Below are 18,064 nucleotides of genomic sequence, written 5' to 3' on the forward strand. Positions count from 1 at the left end.
CATTGCAAAGTACAATTAGTAACACAAAAAATAAGGGCTCATGTGGCTTTCTAGGTGAAAAAATGCAAGTGCTATGGCCTTTTAAGCACAAGGAGGAAAAAACGCAAAAATGTAAATTGGTCCGGTCCTCTAAGCGTTAACGATCTGAAACGGCATATGTGCACTGTTTAGACAAGCAATGAATATAAATCCTAACAGGGGTGTTCCTAATGATGAGGAGTGCAGGAAAAAGGAAAGGAGACATTGCAGGCCTATGGCGCACATACACTCTAGGGCAGGCCACATTGACTTGGCTGCTGTAGATTAAAATAATTTTTTTTTACCCTAACCAAGGCACCGGGTGCATTTTAAAAGACATGGCCAGATAGGACTTACTCTCACTAAATGGACGGTACCAGCGGTTTTGGGGGGTCGGTTGGTGAATACAGTATGGCTTTGAAGACACCATGATTTATAAAGAAAACATTTATTTTTTTAATGAGATTATGAAGGTTCTAAATGACAAAAAAAAGTTTGCTTGATCTAAATGAAGAAAATGTATTACTCTCCCCCATCCTACATTTCTACTTGTGAAGTACCATGGTTTGTGTTTTTTGCAACCCCCAGGATTTTATTTCTGTAAGCAGTATGTAACAGCAGAGGGGAAGTCAGTAGCACCCCAGTGCAGATTATTTTAAGTAGAGGAAGATTGGGATGGACAAAGGCTATTACTGGCTCATGAGTAAAGGCCATAAAGGCTTTTAAACAGGCAAATGAATAGTGGGCAGTAATGTTTACTGCAGATAATTGGCCCATGTAAGGATGTGTTCATACAGTCAGGTTTTTAATTTCAGTCATTGAAATCAAAGCCAGGAACAGATTATAAATGAAGGACAGGTCATTAAGCAAACACTGAGATTTCTCCTCTTTTCAAACCCATTCCTGGCTTTGTTTTCATTAATTGCAATTAGAAACCTGAATATGTAATTATACCATAAAATGACCAGCAATCAGCTGATGTATGAGAAAACGTTTATTCTATGGTTGACTGCATCTTTCAGGCTATGTTCCCATTAGGTACAAATGACAGCTGTAATATATTATATTACATTATATTAAACATACGCTATTTAGTGCGCAGTAGAAATGACATAATAAATATATTCTATGGGTCACTTAGACTACAGTGATACCATATTTGTATCGTTTTTGTTTTAATGTCTATACTACATTAAGAAATCCATATTTTTTTGACAGAGCTCGTTGTGGCCTCATTTTTCGTGTGTATTGTAGATGTGTAGTTTTCATTGATACCAAGTTTTACATGTATACAACTTTTAGATCTCTTTTTAGATCTCTTTTTGATTTTTTTAGATCTCTTTTTGATCTCTTTTTTGGGCAAGTCGAAAAACCACAGCAATTCGGATTTTTTTTTTTTACAGTGTGCATAACCATATAAATAATAGTATAGTTTTAGAGCTTGGGTTGTTACAGACATGCTGTTACCAAAAAATTTACATGCAGTTGTCATGATCTGACAGTGGCATGTAACAGGTTAAGCTACCTATAGCAGAGGATTCTCTCCTGTGATTCCAATGCAGGAGTGCAGCATTCACTTATTCTGATCTCACTGTTAAAAGGTGTATGGGTCAGAATAAGGTCCATCAGTGATGACCATAAAAAGACATTTGGGTAGTCAATAAGGGTTAATGGTAAATCGATCACACAATTGATTGTTTATTGTTGCTCATTTACAGCATGTAAAAGGGCCCTTAAAAATAAATGGGTAGCAAATTTGCTGCAGAAAGACTTTTTTTTTAATTTTTAGAACAATACGCTGGTATGAACGTACCCCAAAGCTGAACATTTTAACTCTTGCTCACAAAGTCATAATACAGCCAAAACCTGCCATCGACTGTAGGGATATGACTTAAGTTTGATCTCAGAACTGTCACAAACCTATGTGCATCCACTTCTATTCTCCATGCTGCTCTCTATCTATTGCTCAAGCGATCTGTTCAGGTGATGTCAGGCTGTTTTGGGTGCTCTATTTCTATTATATCCTGAAGGCCACACTGCACCCCTGTGAACAGCTAGCCAGTTTCTAAAACCGAGATTTCACAATCTCAGTCTTTAGAGACAGAGAGGAAGAGGGAGAAGACTGAGCTTTAAGTATTGTGTGTATGTTTGTGTTAGTCGGTAAGTCAGTGTCTGTGTGTGTCAGTCAGCCAGCCAGCCAGTAATGTGTGTCAGTAAGTCAGCAATGTGTGTGTCAGTCAGTAATGTATGTGTGTGTGTGTGTGTGTGTGTGTGTGTGTGTGTGTGTGTGTATGTATGTATGTATGTTAGTGGTGTCTCAAGTGATTGTGCATAGTGTGTGGCTGATGAATGAATCTTTATGAAAAAAAACAAAATAACCTGAACAATTTTGAAAAAATGCATTTTTACAACTTTGAAACTTTTCTGCTTATACAGAAAATGGTTATGCCACATAAATTATATATTAAATAGCATTAGCAACATGTCTACTTTATGATGACAGCATTTATTAAACTATCTTTCATTTTTTTAGACAATAGAAAGCTTAAAACATTTGCAGCAATTTTCAAAGTTTTCAGTAAAATTTCAAAATCAGATATTTTTAGGGACCTGTTAAGGTATAGGCTGGGTTCACACTACGTATATTTCAGTCAGTATTGTGGTCCTCATATTGCAACCAAAACCAGGAGTGGATTAAAAACACAGAAAGGATCTGTTCACACAATGTTGAAATTGAGTGGATGGCCGCCATTTAATGGCAAATATTTGCTATTATTTTAAAACAACGGCTGTTGTATTGAAATAATGGCAGTTATTTACTGTTATATGGCGGCCATCCACTCAATTTCACCATTGTGTGAACAGAGCCTTTCTGTGTTTTTAATCAACTCCTGGTTTTGGTTGCAATATGAGGACCACAATACTGACTGAAATATACGTAGTGTGAACCCAGCCTCAAAGTGTATTTGAGGGGACTGTATGTTAGAAAGCCCCACAAAGCACCCCATTTCAGAAACTGTACCCACCAAACTCTGCAAAAACCCAACCAGAAAGTTTTTAAACCCTTTAGGGGAGTAACAGAAATAAAAGCTAAGTGTGTAAGAAATGTGAAAATTAAAACTTTATGTGCAGGGATTTTATTGTAATCCAATATCTTTCATAATTGTAAACCTATTACCAGAGAAATGCACCCCAATATTTATTGCCCCATTTCTACAGTTTATAGAAATACCCCATATGTGGCATTATTGCGTTGTTTGACGAAACCACAAGCCTCAGATACAAAGGAGCGCCTAGTGAATTTCAACGCCTCTGTTGCATTTGGTCATTTTTGACTGTACCACTTCAGGTTGGCAGAGGCTCTGGGGTGCCAAAACATAAAAAACACCCCTAAAGGGACACCATTTAGAAAACTACACCCCTCAAGGAATTTGGGCCCCACAGGTACTTCACAGATTTTCAGAACAATGTGGCGTGAAAAAGGAAAAATTAAATTTTTTACACTAAAACATTGTTCTAGCCTTCAATTTTTCATTTTTACAAGGGGATAAAAGAAAAAAAAAACACCAAACGTGTATCGCAGTTTCTCCCGAGTACGGTAATACCCCACATGTCGACATAAAGTGCTAAGCGGGCGCAGGACGAGCCTCCAAAGGGAAGGAGCGCCAATTGGCCTTTGGAAGCTAAATTTCACTGGAATGGATTTCAAGGGCCATGTCGCATTTACAAAGCCCTAGTGCTGCCAAAACAGTAGAAACCCCCCACAAGTGACCCCATGCTAGAAACTACATCCCTCAAGGAATCTAACAAGGGGTGCAGTGAGCAAATGAACCCCACTGGTGACAGGCTCTTTTTTTCACTTTCACGGCACAAATGTGCCCGCCATCAAGGGTCCATATCCTCACTTCACCCCTTGTTAGATTCCTTGAGGGGTGTAGTTTTCAGAATGGGGTCACTTGTGGTGGGTTTTCATTGTCTTGGCAGCACGAGGGCTCTGTAAATGCGACATGGTGTTCATCATCCATTCTGGCCAAATCCAGCCTCCAAAATCCAAAATGGTGCTCCTTCCCTTCAAAGGCTTGCCCTGCGCCCACATGGCGATTTATGTCCACATGTGGGGTATTACGGACTCAGGGGAAAGTGCTCTACACATTTTGTGTTTTTTTTTCTCTTTTAACCCCTTGTGAGGATGAAAAATTCAAGGCTAAACCAACATTATGGTGTAAAACATTTAATATTTAATTTTCACGCCACATTGTTCCACATTTGTGGCCGTCACCAGTTGTGTCCATATGCTGACTAGACCCCTTGTTACATTCCCTGAGGGGTCTTGTTTCCATAATGGGGTCACTTTTGGGGGGTTTCAACTGTCTTGGCAACAAAGAGGCCTTTTTAAATGCAACAAGGCCCTCGAGATCCATTACAATCAAATCCAGCCTCCAAAAGCCAAATGGCGCTCCTTCCCTTTGGAGGCCTACCTTGCACCCGCATGGCACTTTATGTCCACATGTGGGGTATTTCCGTACTCAGGGGAAATTGCTCTACAATTTTTTTTTTTTTTTTATCTTTCAACCCCTTGTGAAAATGAAAAAATCAAGACAAGATCAATGATTTAGTGTAAAAATTTTTTACACTTAATGTTGGTCTAGCCTTGATTTTTTCTATTTCCACAAGGGGTTAAAAAAGAAAATGAATGCAAAACGTGTAGGGTAATTTCCCCTGAGTACAAAAATACCCCACATGTGGACAATGTGCCATATGGGCACAGGGCAAGCTACCAAAGGGACAGAGCACCATTTAGAGGCTGGAATGGAGGATGGAGGCCATGTCGCAACTACAAAGCTCTTGTGCTGCCAGTACAGTAGAAACCCCCTACAAGCGACCCCATTCTGGAAACTACACCCCATAAGGAATCTAACAAGGGGTGCAGTGAGCATATGGACCCCACTGGTGACGGGCACATATGTAGAACATGTGCTGTGAAAATTAAAAATACAATTTTTTCATTTTTACGGCACAAATGTGCCCGTCACCAGGTGGCCATATCCCGGATACCCCCCTTTTTAGATTCCTTATGGGGTGTAGTTTCCAGAATGGGGTCACGTGTGGGGTTTCTACTGTCCTGGCCGCACAGAGGCTTTGTAATAGCATCATGGCAAGCCTCTAATGAGAATGGGGGCCTTACCTATTTAGTTGGGGAAAGGGACAATTTTTAATTTATTTGGGGGTATTAGGCCAATTATTAGTTTATAAAGTTGAAAAGGACAGGAGTACATCAAATTCAACCTGTGTTGATCCAGAGGAAGGCAAAAAACCCTCATGAGGCAGACAACGGTAGCCTCATCACAGGGAAAAAATTCCTTCCCGACTCCAAAATGGTAATCAGAATAATCCCTGGATCAACGTGACCCCTGAAATAGAAATAAGGGAAGGAATTTAGAAAATTTAGAACTCCAATGACGTGTGGTACGCCTTTAAGCGATCCAGTATGCAGAGGCCGGGGTGATCAGGACAGGACAGGTATCACACTGGAATATGGTGTCCTTCCTGATCACCCTGGTACGCCACACTCTGCACTTCTTCTGGGGTCTCCTGTTTTCCAGTGTGCGGGACGTCACCTGAAAAATGTTGCCCTGGTACGATACGGGGTCCTTCATATCCAGAAGCGATGGGTTCGCTCCATGGCGGCTAAATTTTAGGGCTTTATTACTGCTTCTGATATTTTGGGATCGTGCCACAAGCTACAGTAGCTCGGGCAGCAAGGGGCCGGAAGAGGGGGTGCTGGTATAAAAGTTATCCCCGTACCGGTGGTAACCTTTATCCAGCAGTGGGAAGATCAGTTCCCAAACGATCTTCCCACTAACTCCGAGGATGGGGGGTCATTCTGGGGGCTGGATTTGAGTGTCCCTTCCTTCATACACTGTGGAATGGCGAAGGATAACCATTTGTGCATTCCGCAGCTGGCACCCGCCCGTGTCATAGACTCCATTATACGCACGGGCGGATTCCGCCCTCTGTCCAAAGAATGAACGTGTTCATTCTTTGGATGGACGACGCAGTGTATGAAGTGTACCCTGAGGTACTCCCACAAAGTTTGTAGAATTTCACGCCATACCGTGATCTCTTATTGAGAAGGTACTGGCGGAAAAGACGTGTCTGGGGGGCAGCATACACTACGCTACCCCTAGACACGTCACTGGATGATGAGGATGAGGATGAATGGAGGAAAAAAGGATCCCCCCATTCATCCTCACTGTCTGTTTCGGTGTCTGAGGCAATAATAGCGTATGCCTTCGCCGTCGAAAACACCCTGGGGGCCATCTTTACACAGGGATTAGTATATGGGGTATGTAAATGTGTAATGTAGTGTAGTGTTAAACTTTATTTCATGTAGCATGGTGTAATGTAGTGTTTTTTTTTTACAGTAAAAAATATACCTACGCCAAGAAAGAAGTTGCTGATAAATGCTGCACTTATGTGCGGTACTTATCAGCAGACAGTGGCGGTGGGATATAGGGGGGAAAAAGCCTACGCCAAAAAGGAGGAGTTGCTGATCAGCGTCGTTAGGGCACATAAAAATAAAAAGAAAAATTTGAAAAAAAAAACCAAAAAACTTTTTTTAAATCTAAAGCAACTGATCGGTGTATAATATACACTTATCAGCCGCTAGGGGACAGTAGAGAGAACCTGCCGAAGATTGCTGAAGTTAGACGACGCTGGAGCCCGAAGAGCCAAAGATTTCCGAAGTTAGACGACATGGACCCGACCGGAGCTGAAGTTAGACGACGCAGAGAAGAGGACGCCGCAGGACCGCAGATCTTTGCTTTGGACGCCGGGATCAGGTGATTGTAGTGCACTACACTACACACACACACCGGTTCTGCACTCCTCAGCTACCTATCTAAGGGGTGCAGAACCCAGGGACCCTTTTTTTTTACACTTTAATTGCCGTGATGGGCCTATCACAGCAATCGTGGGGGTGGCACCAGCGCCATTTTTCTGAAGTACATTAATGGTGATTGATGCTCGGACAGCACTATTCGCCATTGCTTTCCGGGTCACCAATGACCCAGAAAGCTGTTTTCAGCTGCTATCGGCTGATCTGAATTGATCAGCCTATATATACGGGGGGGGGGGGGGGGGGGGGTACCCCTCGTGCTTGCAAGCAGATGGCATGCTATACATTATAGAGCGATCGGGGAAACATCGGGCGTAAATGTACGCCCGTTTGCGTTAAAGCCCAGACTGCGGGGGCGTACATTTACGCCCGATGTCGTTAAGGGGTTAAGTATTATTTGACTGGAAATGCAATAACAAGTTCTCTATGCATCTCAATAACTCATCTGGTAAAGCTTTATGTAATCCCCAACATTTTCTCCTTGCGTCAAACATAAAACCAAATTGACCAATTAACAACACAGTCTTAAAGACTACTGTTTACACCAAGAAGTAAACATATTTGGGTTGTGGTGTACAAGAGTTACTAGGTTACAGCATTTCTTCTCCCAACTGGAAAAGTGCACTGAGATAAACAATGTTGCCACATGGCTCTAGGGGACCACGTAGAAGTTTTTCACTATTCCCTAAAGGGGCCCTTCATTCTAACAAAATGATCACTGCTAAAGAAAATTGAACACTTCCTTTAGGATGTTTTAAAATAATTAGAACTTCTGCTACAACCTAATCTTCTATTTAGTGTGAGTTTATTATAAAAAAGAAAATCCTGAAAATTAGGCTGGGTTTACACATACTGTAGCAGTGGTGTGCCAGCCTGAGTGAGTGAATATGTGAGCTGCAATTACGTTCCAAATTGCTGACGCTGACTACTTAGTTGATGCACCTTTTGTCAGCGATTACAGCCTCCAGCCATTTCCAGGTCTCTCCAGAGATATTCGATTGGTTTTGTCAGGGCTGAACCACTCAGGCAAATTCACAGAATTGTCCCTAAGCCATACATGTCCAGGGCACTCTGGATCTCTGTACTTTGTTCCATAAATTTTTTCCTCAACCCTGGCCAGTCTTCCTGTCCTAGCTGTTAAAAAACACCCCCACAACATGATTGTGCCACCACTACCATGCCTCAGTGTATGGACAGTGTTGGGCAGGTGATGAGCAGTGCCCTGTTTCCTCCAAACATATCATCTAAAATTGAGTTAAAAAAATCAATTTTGGTTTCGTTAAACCAGAGAATTTTGTTTCTCATAGTCAGAGATCTTTAGGTGCAAACTCCAGGCAGGCTATGATGTATCTATGATGTATGGGGACAGGCTTCTTTCTGACCACTTTGCCATAAAGCTCAGCTTGGTTGAGTGCTGTTGGCCTGGGGAAGTGGTGGTTGACCTTCTGGAAGTTTCTCCCATTTGTCCATTTGTACACAGGATCTTTGGGTCCAGAGTGACAATTGGGTTCTTGGTCACCTATCTTACAAAGCTGATTGTACTCCATTACTTAGTTTGTTTGGTGGGCTGGGCAGCCCACCAAAGTCCTAGTTGTTCCAAATTTCTTCCATTTAAGTGTCATAGAAAAAGGCCTAAATACTTGTCAATATTTTAGTTTTTCTACTCAATAATTTAACCAAGGTTTCTAGCATTCCATTTTCACGGTGTCATTATACGTTATATGGTGTAAATTAGAGAGAAAACTTAATTTTTTGACATTTTATTTTAGCACAAAACCTCAACATTGAAGGGGTTTGCAGACTTCCTGAATACATACAGTGATGAAAGTAAGTATCTGATACACTGCGAGTAAACACATAGGGGGAGATTTATCAAAGAATGTAAAAAATACACTGGTGTAAAGTGCCCACAGCAACCAATCACAGCTCAGCTTTAAACTCTGGTAAAATGAAAGAGGAGCTGTGATTGGTTGCTGTGGGCAGTTTACACCAGTCTACATTTTTTACCCTTTGACAAATCTGGGCCATAATCGGCCATAATCTTTAATTTTACAAGACTGAACATGGCTCCAAGAGGATAGTTTTGTTAAAAGACAACCTTAAATTTAAAAAAGAGGGTTTTATTTTATATAAAAAGCATGCAATAAATGACAAAATGACAGTCATGCCTGGCAGTGGTTATTTCCAAAGAACATGCAAAATGCTAACACTTACTGGTACTTCCACATACTTCGAGGCTGCTTTTACCTGAAAATGCAATGCAATACTGAACAATTACACAAATAATTAGTAATATGTTTTTTTCTGTTCTGAAAATATATCTGCATTTACTGAAATAATTACTTACTACTGTTCTAATTAAATAATGTTACCAGATGAAGCAATTTAATTTTTCATTCACACTGTGTAATACTATAACCCAAAGAAAAATTAGAAAATGTGCATTTATAAAAAAAAAACAATTGAATGACACATTATACATACAAAAAGCTATCTATTTTAATTTATTTTTTACTGTTTCATCGGTTTACTCCTTAGCACAATAAGCTTTATGCAACCCATACATATTTTTTCTTTTATTTAAGATGATATTATTAGATTATTAAATTAAAAACTGCAGACAAATCTAAATAAAGGTCAACAGTTTCAGAAGCCCAAACAAAAGCATGTAACTCAAATCATCATAAATCTTCTCAACTTCATTACCATACAAAGTAGAGTCAAGAAAAAAAAATCTTTTAGTGCATTAATAATGTAAGATTTCAGACTTCCTTGGACATGTGAGAATCAGGGAGGTGGCTATTTTTTTTTTATTTTCCAACAAATTAAAAGATGGTCTGGGACGAGTTTTTGTAATGCTCTTTGTAGCCTCTTTATATAGGTCAGGCTTCTATGACAATTATCCTGAACTATGCCCTAAAAGCACATACTGAAAAACTGTACACATTACAAGTAGATTGGGCAGAGGTAGATTGAGCAGGGTTAAATACATTTTGTTAAACGTTGTCAAAGCTAGGATTCTGAATAAAAAAACATAAGATTAGGCTTTACAACATGAGGCTAGACTGACAGGCAGACTTAAGCGTATTTAAAACATGACATTTACACCTCAACTATACAAGTTTGGATTTGTCACCATAACTTTGTCACACCAGTGGCTTAAAACTCTGATTGAGGGGTATCCAGGTAAATGTCTATTTATGTATCCCTTGTCTGTGGGGGGCACATAAGAGAACAATTTCTCAAGCGAGCAGTAAGGCAAATAGTTTCCTCGTTCACATAAGTAAAACCTAGATTATCCACTAGGCTTGTCACATTGATTATAATAAAGAAACACTGTAGCTAAATGATGTTTTGCCAGCTCTGCTCATAAAGCTCAATCAATAGAATGCATGCATCTTTTTCAATTGTCTCTGCAACTTTCTCTGCAGTTCTCAAACGCAAATGTGTATACAAAGTCTGAAGAGAAAGGGAAAGTGTCAAACATTTAAATGATAGCTATGACATGATCTACAGAACAGTATAACAGTATGAAAATGAGCTCTCCTCTAGAAGAAGGAAACTGTCTTTCTAGTGCCAATCATTGGCCGTAACAACCCCTATAAGTCAATAAATAGGGGTTATAGAGTAGCTACCACCATAAGCACAAAGTACTGGCCCACTCGCCATCACCCACCTTCCATGCGACAGTACTAATAGGGTATATAACAAAAAGTAATAAAGATACAAAAAAGGCAATTTTCCTGATTTTAGGTGAAAATTCTTTTCTGGCTCCAAATCTGACAATCAGAATAAATTGGTTGATCATAAATGAAGTCAGACCCATTTTGAACTGTTTTATTTCCACAGAATGTACTGGACGAACATATTAGGCTCCTTGCTCCAGCTCCATCCTCACCTCTATACAAACTCCCCCTATCTGTATTGCTTCACACAGTAATAGTGCACAGTTTATGCCCCATATAGTAGTTAAACCCACCGATATGCTGCCATGTATTATTATATCTCTTTTTTCTTATTTATTATATATGTATTCATGGTCCAACATGTGTTTTTCTAGTGTCTGTGGTGATTCACTGAATTGTTGTACACGTTTCTTTGGCGATATGCAAAAGCGCATTCTGTAAGCTCTGCTCATATCCCAAACCCAGCCTTTCCCTGGCTACCTTCAATAGGTGGCACTAGAGAGTGGAGTTTTCTATCTTTTACTGGAGAGCTAATTTGTATAGATTATCCCCAGGGAGCACTTCCTTTCCAATTAAGCTCCATTCGTTCAATAGAACCGGGTTGTAAAACTACACCCAAACTAGAGACAAGAGTGGTGCTGACTTAGGAAGAAAGTGGCCATGTTTTTTTAACTCTGGAAGTCCCTACACTAAGGGCCCGATTACATGGCCCAATGACTTTCAGTAAACAAGCGCTGATCTCCAAGATTGGCGCTCACTTACTGAGCCCATGCACTACCCACTGATCGGGCAGCGAGGGCTGCACGGACATCGTTAGCAATGTCCGTGCAGTCCTTTTAAAAAAAAAAAAATAATAATATTAATTAACTCCTACATACCTGTCCACACTCCCTGACATCCTGTTAGCTTCGACGTGGTCCTGGCACTTTGTAAAGTCACAGGCAGCTAGGTGACTGGCTGAACGGTCTGTCACTTCAGACGGTGCCAGGAGCGGGCCAAAGCTAGCAGGACTTCAGGGAGCATGGAGAGGTATGTAGGAGTTTATTTATTTTTACACACCAACCGTCGGCCGCACGTTGCTATTACACATACAGATGCATACTGATGATTTTAGGTCTGGACCTAAAGAAATGATCAGCCCAAGATTGTTTAATTAGCTGATTTTTGTCTCCATTGGACAGAGCAATAATCGGCCTGAGCTGCACCCTCCATTGTGTGCACTGACAGGTTTTCTGCGGTTGCCATTCAATAAATAGCGACCACAGAAAACTGACATGTCAGTTTTTTGCGGTGCCGCTAGGGATTCCAGCCGGAGTGTATGCTATGTGTATACAGTCCAGCCGGGATTCCCTCAGCTGCTGCTCTAGAGAGTTCCGTAGTAATCATGGCTGTTGTTGCAAATTGGTAACAATGGTCCTGATTAATACGGAACTTACGGAATGGGAACATAGCCTTACCATGTACAGAGAAAGCATGACATGAAAGGTTCTTTATCCGACAAAACAACCAACTTTACTTTAACCCTTTGAGGACAAAGCCCAAAATGACCCAGTGGACCGCACCAATTGTCATTTTTGAGCTTTTGCTTTTTCCTCCTCCCCTTCTAAGAGCTCTAGCACTTTTATTTTTCTATATACAGGGTCAGGTAAGAGCTTGGTTTTTTTTCAGGTGTACTTTTTAATGGCGCGTTTCATTCTACCATAACATGTATGACGGAACCCCAAAAATATTATTTATGAAAATATAAATTGGTGAAATTGGAAAAAAGAATGCAATATTATAACTTTTGGAGGGTTCCTGTGTCTACATAATGCACTATATGGTAAAAACAACATGATACCATTATTCTATAGGTCAGTCCGAACACAACCATATTAAGGTTTATACAGATTTTCTAATGTTTTATTTTTTTTAAAATGAAATCCTTTTTTATTTTTTGCAATTATTTATTAATAGAATGGTCCTATTGGGACTCCTATAACGGTTTTAGTTTTTCGCCTACAGAGCTGTATGGGAAATATTTTTTTTGTGCCACGATCTCTAGTTTTTATTTATACCATATTTGTGTAGATTGGACGTTTTGATCACTTATCAATTTATTTTAAATATATAGTGTAACAAAACAAACGGTAATCCTGGCACTATTTCCGCTCTTTTCGTTTACGACGTTCACCATACGGGATGACGATTGTTATATTTCAATAGATTAGACAATTACGCACGCTGCAATATATAATATGTTCATTTTTTATTTATTTTTTATATGTTTTATTTATATAATGGGAAAGGGGGTTGATTTTAATCTTTTACTTGTTTTTTTTTTACACCTTTTAAGTCCCCCTGGGGGACTTTGACATGCAATCATTACATTACATACACTGATCTCTGTTATGCCATAGGCATAGCATTGATCAGTGAAATAGGCGCTCTGCTTTTTTAGCTTGCCCGCGGCAGACTGAATGAGCAAAGCGCCGATTGGACTGCACGGAGGAAGGTAAGAGACCTCTGGCAGTGACTGCAGGGGTCCTGATCGGTAAATGACAGGAGCTGCTCCTGTCACTTACAGTTACACTTTAAGGGGTTAATGACAGGCTGCAGCGTTATCATTGCAGCCTGTCATTAATTGTGAGGGCCCAGCTGCTGACTGCAGCCATCCCCAACTGCTATTAAGCGCGCTCTGCTCCAGAGTGCGCTTTATAGCAGGATAAACACCCAGGTCGTACCTGTACGCCCCGCATCGTCTGGTGACAGGTGGCCAGGGCGTACAGGTACATCTTAGGTTGTCTAGGGGTTAAAGTCAAGAATAGCGGAATACAATGTAATATAATCAAGATATAATAATTATACTTACAGTGAAAGAAAGGATGGATGAAAACAAAGTTCCTTCATCATATCTTGCCAACTTTGAAAGAACTCCGTCTAGCACTAAAATAAACTAACAAAACAATGCAATGAGATTAAATGTTAAGCAGAAATAAAAAAGAAATGGCTATATTTCAATATGTGTATTTAACAGTAAAATACCCTAGTGAGACAAAGAAAAAAGTTTATTTAAAAGCTGTTTACACATTTAATGAAAACTAAACTAAAATACAGAATAACAATTTTCTTAAAAAAAAAGTTTTTATTTTGTGTTAAATACATATACTGTAGTTATAATGCAACTGTAAAGACTCATATAAAATTATAAGAATAAATCAAATCGAATCCAAGGCAGCACTAATCTTTCACTTTAACAGCCTTTATTCACACCATCACTGTCTGAAAAAGGTTTACACCAAAACACTGCATGGTATGAATAAAGGCTGTTGAAGTAAAGGATCTGTGCTTCTTTGGATTCCTTTTTTTTGGGCTATTTCTTTTCAGTTCATTTCTCTCATTTTATCCAGCCTGGAGAGGCTTGTACTTTTACTCTATATTCCTGTGTTGCTGAAATATTTAAAATGAATGTACCATCAGTTAGTGAGGGGATCCCCATGGCGCGCCCCATTTTTTTGAAATGCTGCCATAATTTGAAGTGTATCTCAAGTTTCTTTTCCCCAGAAATTACTATTGTGCAGCCCTGTGAATGCTAGTCATCTCCCGAATGCAACTGTATTTTGATTTTGGCACTGGGACAGGCTTTCGACCATCGGTTCTCCCCCAAATTAAGTGGAACCTTACCAGAGCTCTGTCTAGCTTCTGAAACCTGGCACGGTGTGGACTTAGTGTAGGGACCCATGTGTATCAGATACCTGCACGATGGTACATGGGGCAGTATGGCTTGATCAATTCATACACAAAATTCTGATGTGTTTTTTATTTAGCCTAGGGGCACTAGTATCAGCCATAGGTGTGAGGTGCAGCACTCTTTTTCTTCCCTGAACCGCATTTAGCTTCTGAAACCTATTCTGGTGCCAAATTCCAAATACATTTGCATCAGAAAAATGACGGATGCACAGGGCTGCGCCATGATCTCTAGTTTTTATTGGTGGTATATTACTGTAAGAGAAAAATTTTGATTGTTTCTTATTTATTTTTTTTCTAATATATAATTTTAAAAAAATCAACAATCCTGGTATTTTTTCCGATTTTTATTTAAACTGTTCACCGTGAAGACAATTCAGCAGGCTACGATATATAATATGTTTATTTATATAATGGGAAAGGGGATACTAATAAATGTTTATTGGAACATTTTTATTATGTTTTTTTTTTTTTTTCATAATATCAGCGAGCAGACTCTACGCACAGATCAAAGATCTGACAGAACGGAGATAAGTGGCTTACTGGTGGTGCAAGTGATAGGGACCTCCGTGGTCCCGATCAGTTAGTGACAGGTGCTTGTCCTTTCACTGACTACCTTAAACGCAGCAATCACTATGCATTGCGGTGTTTAAGGGGTTTAATGGCAGCTGCGTGAAGTGGCTGCCTGTCATTATGCCTGGGTCTGGGGACAGTAATATGTGCAGGGCCAATCGCATTTAAATGGCCCTGCACACATTAAAACCCTTTTTACAGTCAGGAATATTTATATACATTCCTGCTGCATTGGGTATGTGCAGCAGGAACATATATAGCCGTATGGCTGACGTGAAAGGGTTAAAGATATACTACAACAACAATGTTAAAATTATGCCCTGTAAACACATTAAAAAAAAAATTCAGTGCAGTGTGGGTTAAGCAGGTGGTTTTAATGTTGTGACTTATTGTGTGTGTATCTATAGCTCTCTCTCTCTCTCTATTCATCTATATCCCACTAACGGATAAGTGGATATGAACCTGCTGGTATCTTCCAGTGGCCACCTACCTCCTCTTTTTGGCACTGCTCTTTTTCAGAAATTCTGCCAGAAAGAAATATGTTGCTTTGGTGCACTGGAGGCATTCCTGAGCCCTGTGGTGCACCATTCCACCCGCCGTCTCCAATGCTCATGCTTACTTATGCATATTCAAGAATCCATAAGCGGGCCAATCTTTCTTTTTGAAAGGCGCATGTGCAGAAACATCAGCCTGTCTCCATACAGGCGCTGCTAATGCAAATGCGCAAGGGAGACCGGCTTGTTTATGCATATTTGATATGCCTAAGCAGGTGTGACCATTGTAGACATCGGTGGAATGAACACTGAGGTAGGCGCCTACTGGAATATACGCATGAACCAGCTGAAAGTTGCCCTATAGGGCTCTGAGAAATCACTATCTCTAAATCCTTCTTTTTCTGAAGACTTTGCTAACATAGAACTGATATGATATAATATTATGATATGCTAGAGGATTTCTTCTCCCAAAGTGCATTATTCTTTAATGATAATAAAAAAAACATGCTAATCTGCCCCAAACCTACATGGCTGCCATTTCAGCAGCTTCCAGTCCCTGCTACTTCCTGCATTCTCCAGTGTGTTGTCTCTGCAGGAAATGACCACTTATCCAGTCAATGGCTGAAACGATGTCCCACCTAAGCCAAAGACTGGAGAGGAGCAAATTGTGCTTTGTTAAGATTTGTACAAAGCAGCATGCTCGGCTTTTGAAGCCTTAGTATCGCCTGGAAAACATGGATATAGTGATAGGCTTCTCTACGGAGCACCCAGAAATTAGGGACAGATGTGAATACACTTACTAATATTGTATTGTATTGTAGAGTCGATGTTCACATGCCTTGTGCTTACCTATTTAGGCGTAAATGCATGGCGCATCAGCTATTCTGGTTTGTATGTGCTCTTTGAAGTTATTTTGTAACGCTGCCTACATTTCCCATGAAGCCTTTGGCTTGCTTGTGGAATCCAGCCAGGTGAGACACATAAGAAGGTGGGTGCATTTATTAGAAAAATATTGCCATGGGAAGAAAAAAGCGCTTCCCTCTCATTCTAGCAATCAGGGTATGGTCTCTATGACACGTGAAAACACTTTGTTTGTTTTTTAGGTGACCGCCAGGTACACTTTGACTAAACTTTCCTGGACCAGCCATTGTGAACCAACCAATCTGCGTTGTGTGATCAGGCAGTAAAGTAGGGTGTATATACTCTATATACTCTGGGGTATATATACTCTAAAAAAGAAGATTGTGTTGCTCATACACCTTTAAAGAGGATGAGCTTTAATATGACACACGAATAGATCGGTGCCGTCACGGGGAAGCCGATGCCGCTGTCCGTTTTTTGAACCTGCCCCCAGTGGGAGGTAACCCCCGCCCCTCTATTACACGGCTCCATTGATTCTAAAAGAGCTGCATCATAGAAGGCAGGGAATTCCCTCATACTGGGGGCAGGTGGGCCGGCCCGCCTCAAGTGCTTCAGCCTCAGTACCGACACGGGAACCAGGCCGCGGTTCAAAAAACAGACCGCGGCATCGGCTTCCCTGTGATGGCGCCATTCTATCCATGGGTCAGATTAAAGAGGATGTACCTGATGGTACATCCTCTTTAATAGCTGTCAATTGGCTGATGGCTATTCCTCCCCACTAAGTTGAACGTACTACACCACATACATGAGTTGAATATTAATGTGCTTTCAATGGTATGAAAGGTGTAAGCTGCTGCCAGATACTTCTGTGGGGTGTTTATTTTTTGTGTAAACAAAAATAATAACAGGCAGGGAGTGAAATACAATACTGCTGATCACTCTTCTTTCCATTGCCATTTGTCAAGGGAGAGTCAGTACCCCCAAACACACAACACAGTTGGGTTCAGCAGACAATTATCTAATGTGTATGGGAGAATATACAATCTCTAGGAACTGTTTGAATACAACCCCCTGCCCCAGATAAAAGGGAGTAACAGAGGAGATGCATACAGAGCACTATCCATATGAATAGGATTGTGGCCTTTAGTAATGCAATAGATATAAGATGCCCCCACCATGAGCTCATTTTGTTCAAGTCTATTTTTATAGTTACATTTTTTATGTGGATAGATTGAAACAAAAAAATGTCAATGCTATTTAAACTTTACAAATTAACACAATCTCACTGTTAAAGGACAATTCTGGACAGAGGGATTTTTTGCAGAATTGCTGAGGAAGGGAAGGGTGAAAGAAATAACATGCTCTTACCTCCCCTTCTCCAGCGCTGGTGGCCACTTACCGCAGCTTTGGTATATGTGTCTGTGTATATATATATATATATATATATATATATATATATATATATATATATATAATATATATCTCCGCCCCCCCCGGCTTTAATAACTTAATACCCTACCAAGTCTCTGTTATTTCTTTCCACCTTCTTCAGCTGGTATCCATAGACAGGCAGAATTAAGCACTGCTCATCTCTAAGCTCCAGCTCACAGCTCTGGTCAATCATCTACTACTGAAGAAACTCCTTTATTCTTTCTATTCTTCTTCTCTGCTGGTCAGTGTGTAGTGTGCTTCTCCTACTCTAACAAGCAGTAAAGATTCTTCACTGACAAACATGGCATCTGGGGCTCTAATATGAAACTGAAACACACTTCAGGGAGTAGTAGAAGGTACACGTAGTGTGTCTTTGC

The 18,064-nt window shown here is 40.3% G+C and overlaps 1 protein-coding gene across 2 annotated transcripts in view; it reads right to left on the reverse strand.

The window, feature by feature from the left end:
• CADPS2 (calcium dependent secretion activator 2) overlaps positions 1–18,064 on the reverse strand; it is a 424,688-nt gene that overhangs the window by 40,927 nt on the left and 365,697 nt on the right. For both annotated transcript variants that reach the window (XM_069976609.1, XM_069976601.1), the window contains 2 exons: positions 13,454–13,537; positions 9,131–9,163 (listed from right to left, as the gene is read on the reverse strand). In XM_069976609.1, the coding sequence (XP_069832710.1) occupies positions 9,131–9,163; positions 13,454–13,537 (117 nt within the window). The remainder of the gene's footprint in view (positions 1–9,130; positions 9,164–13,453; positions 13,538–18,064) is intronic.

This window comes from Dendropsophus ebraccatus, chromosome 1 (assembly GCF_027789765.1).
Source record: "Dendropsophus ebraccatus isolate aDenEbr1 chromosome 1, aDenEbr1.pat, whole genome shotgun sequence".
NCBI classification, from domain to species: Eukaryota; Metazoa; Chordata; class Amphibia; order Anura; family Hylidae; genus Dendropsophus; species Dendropsophus ebraccatus.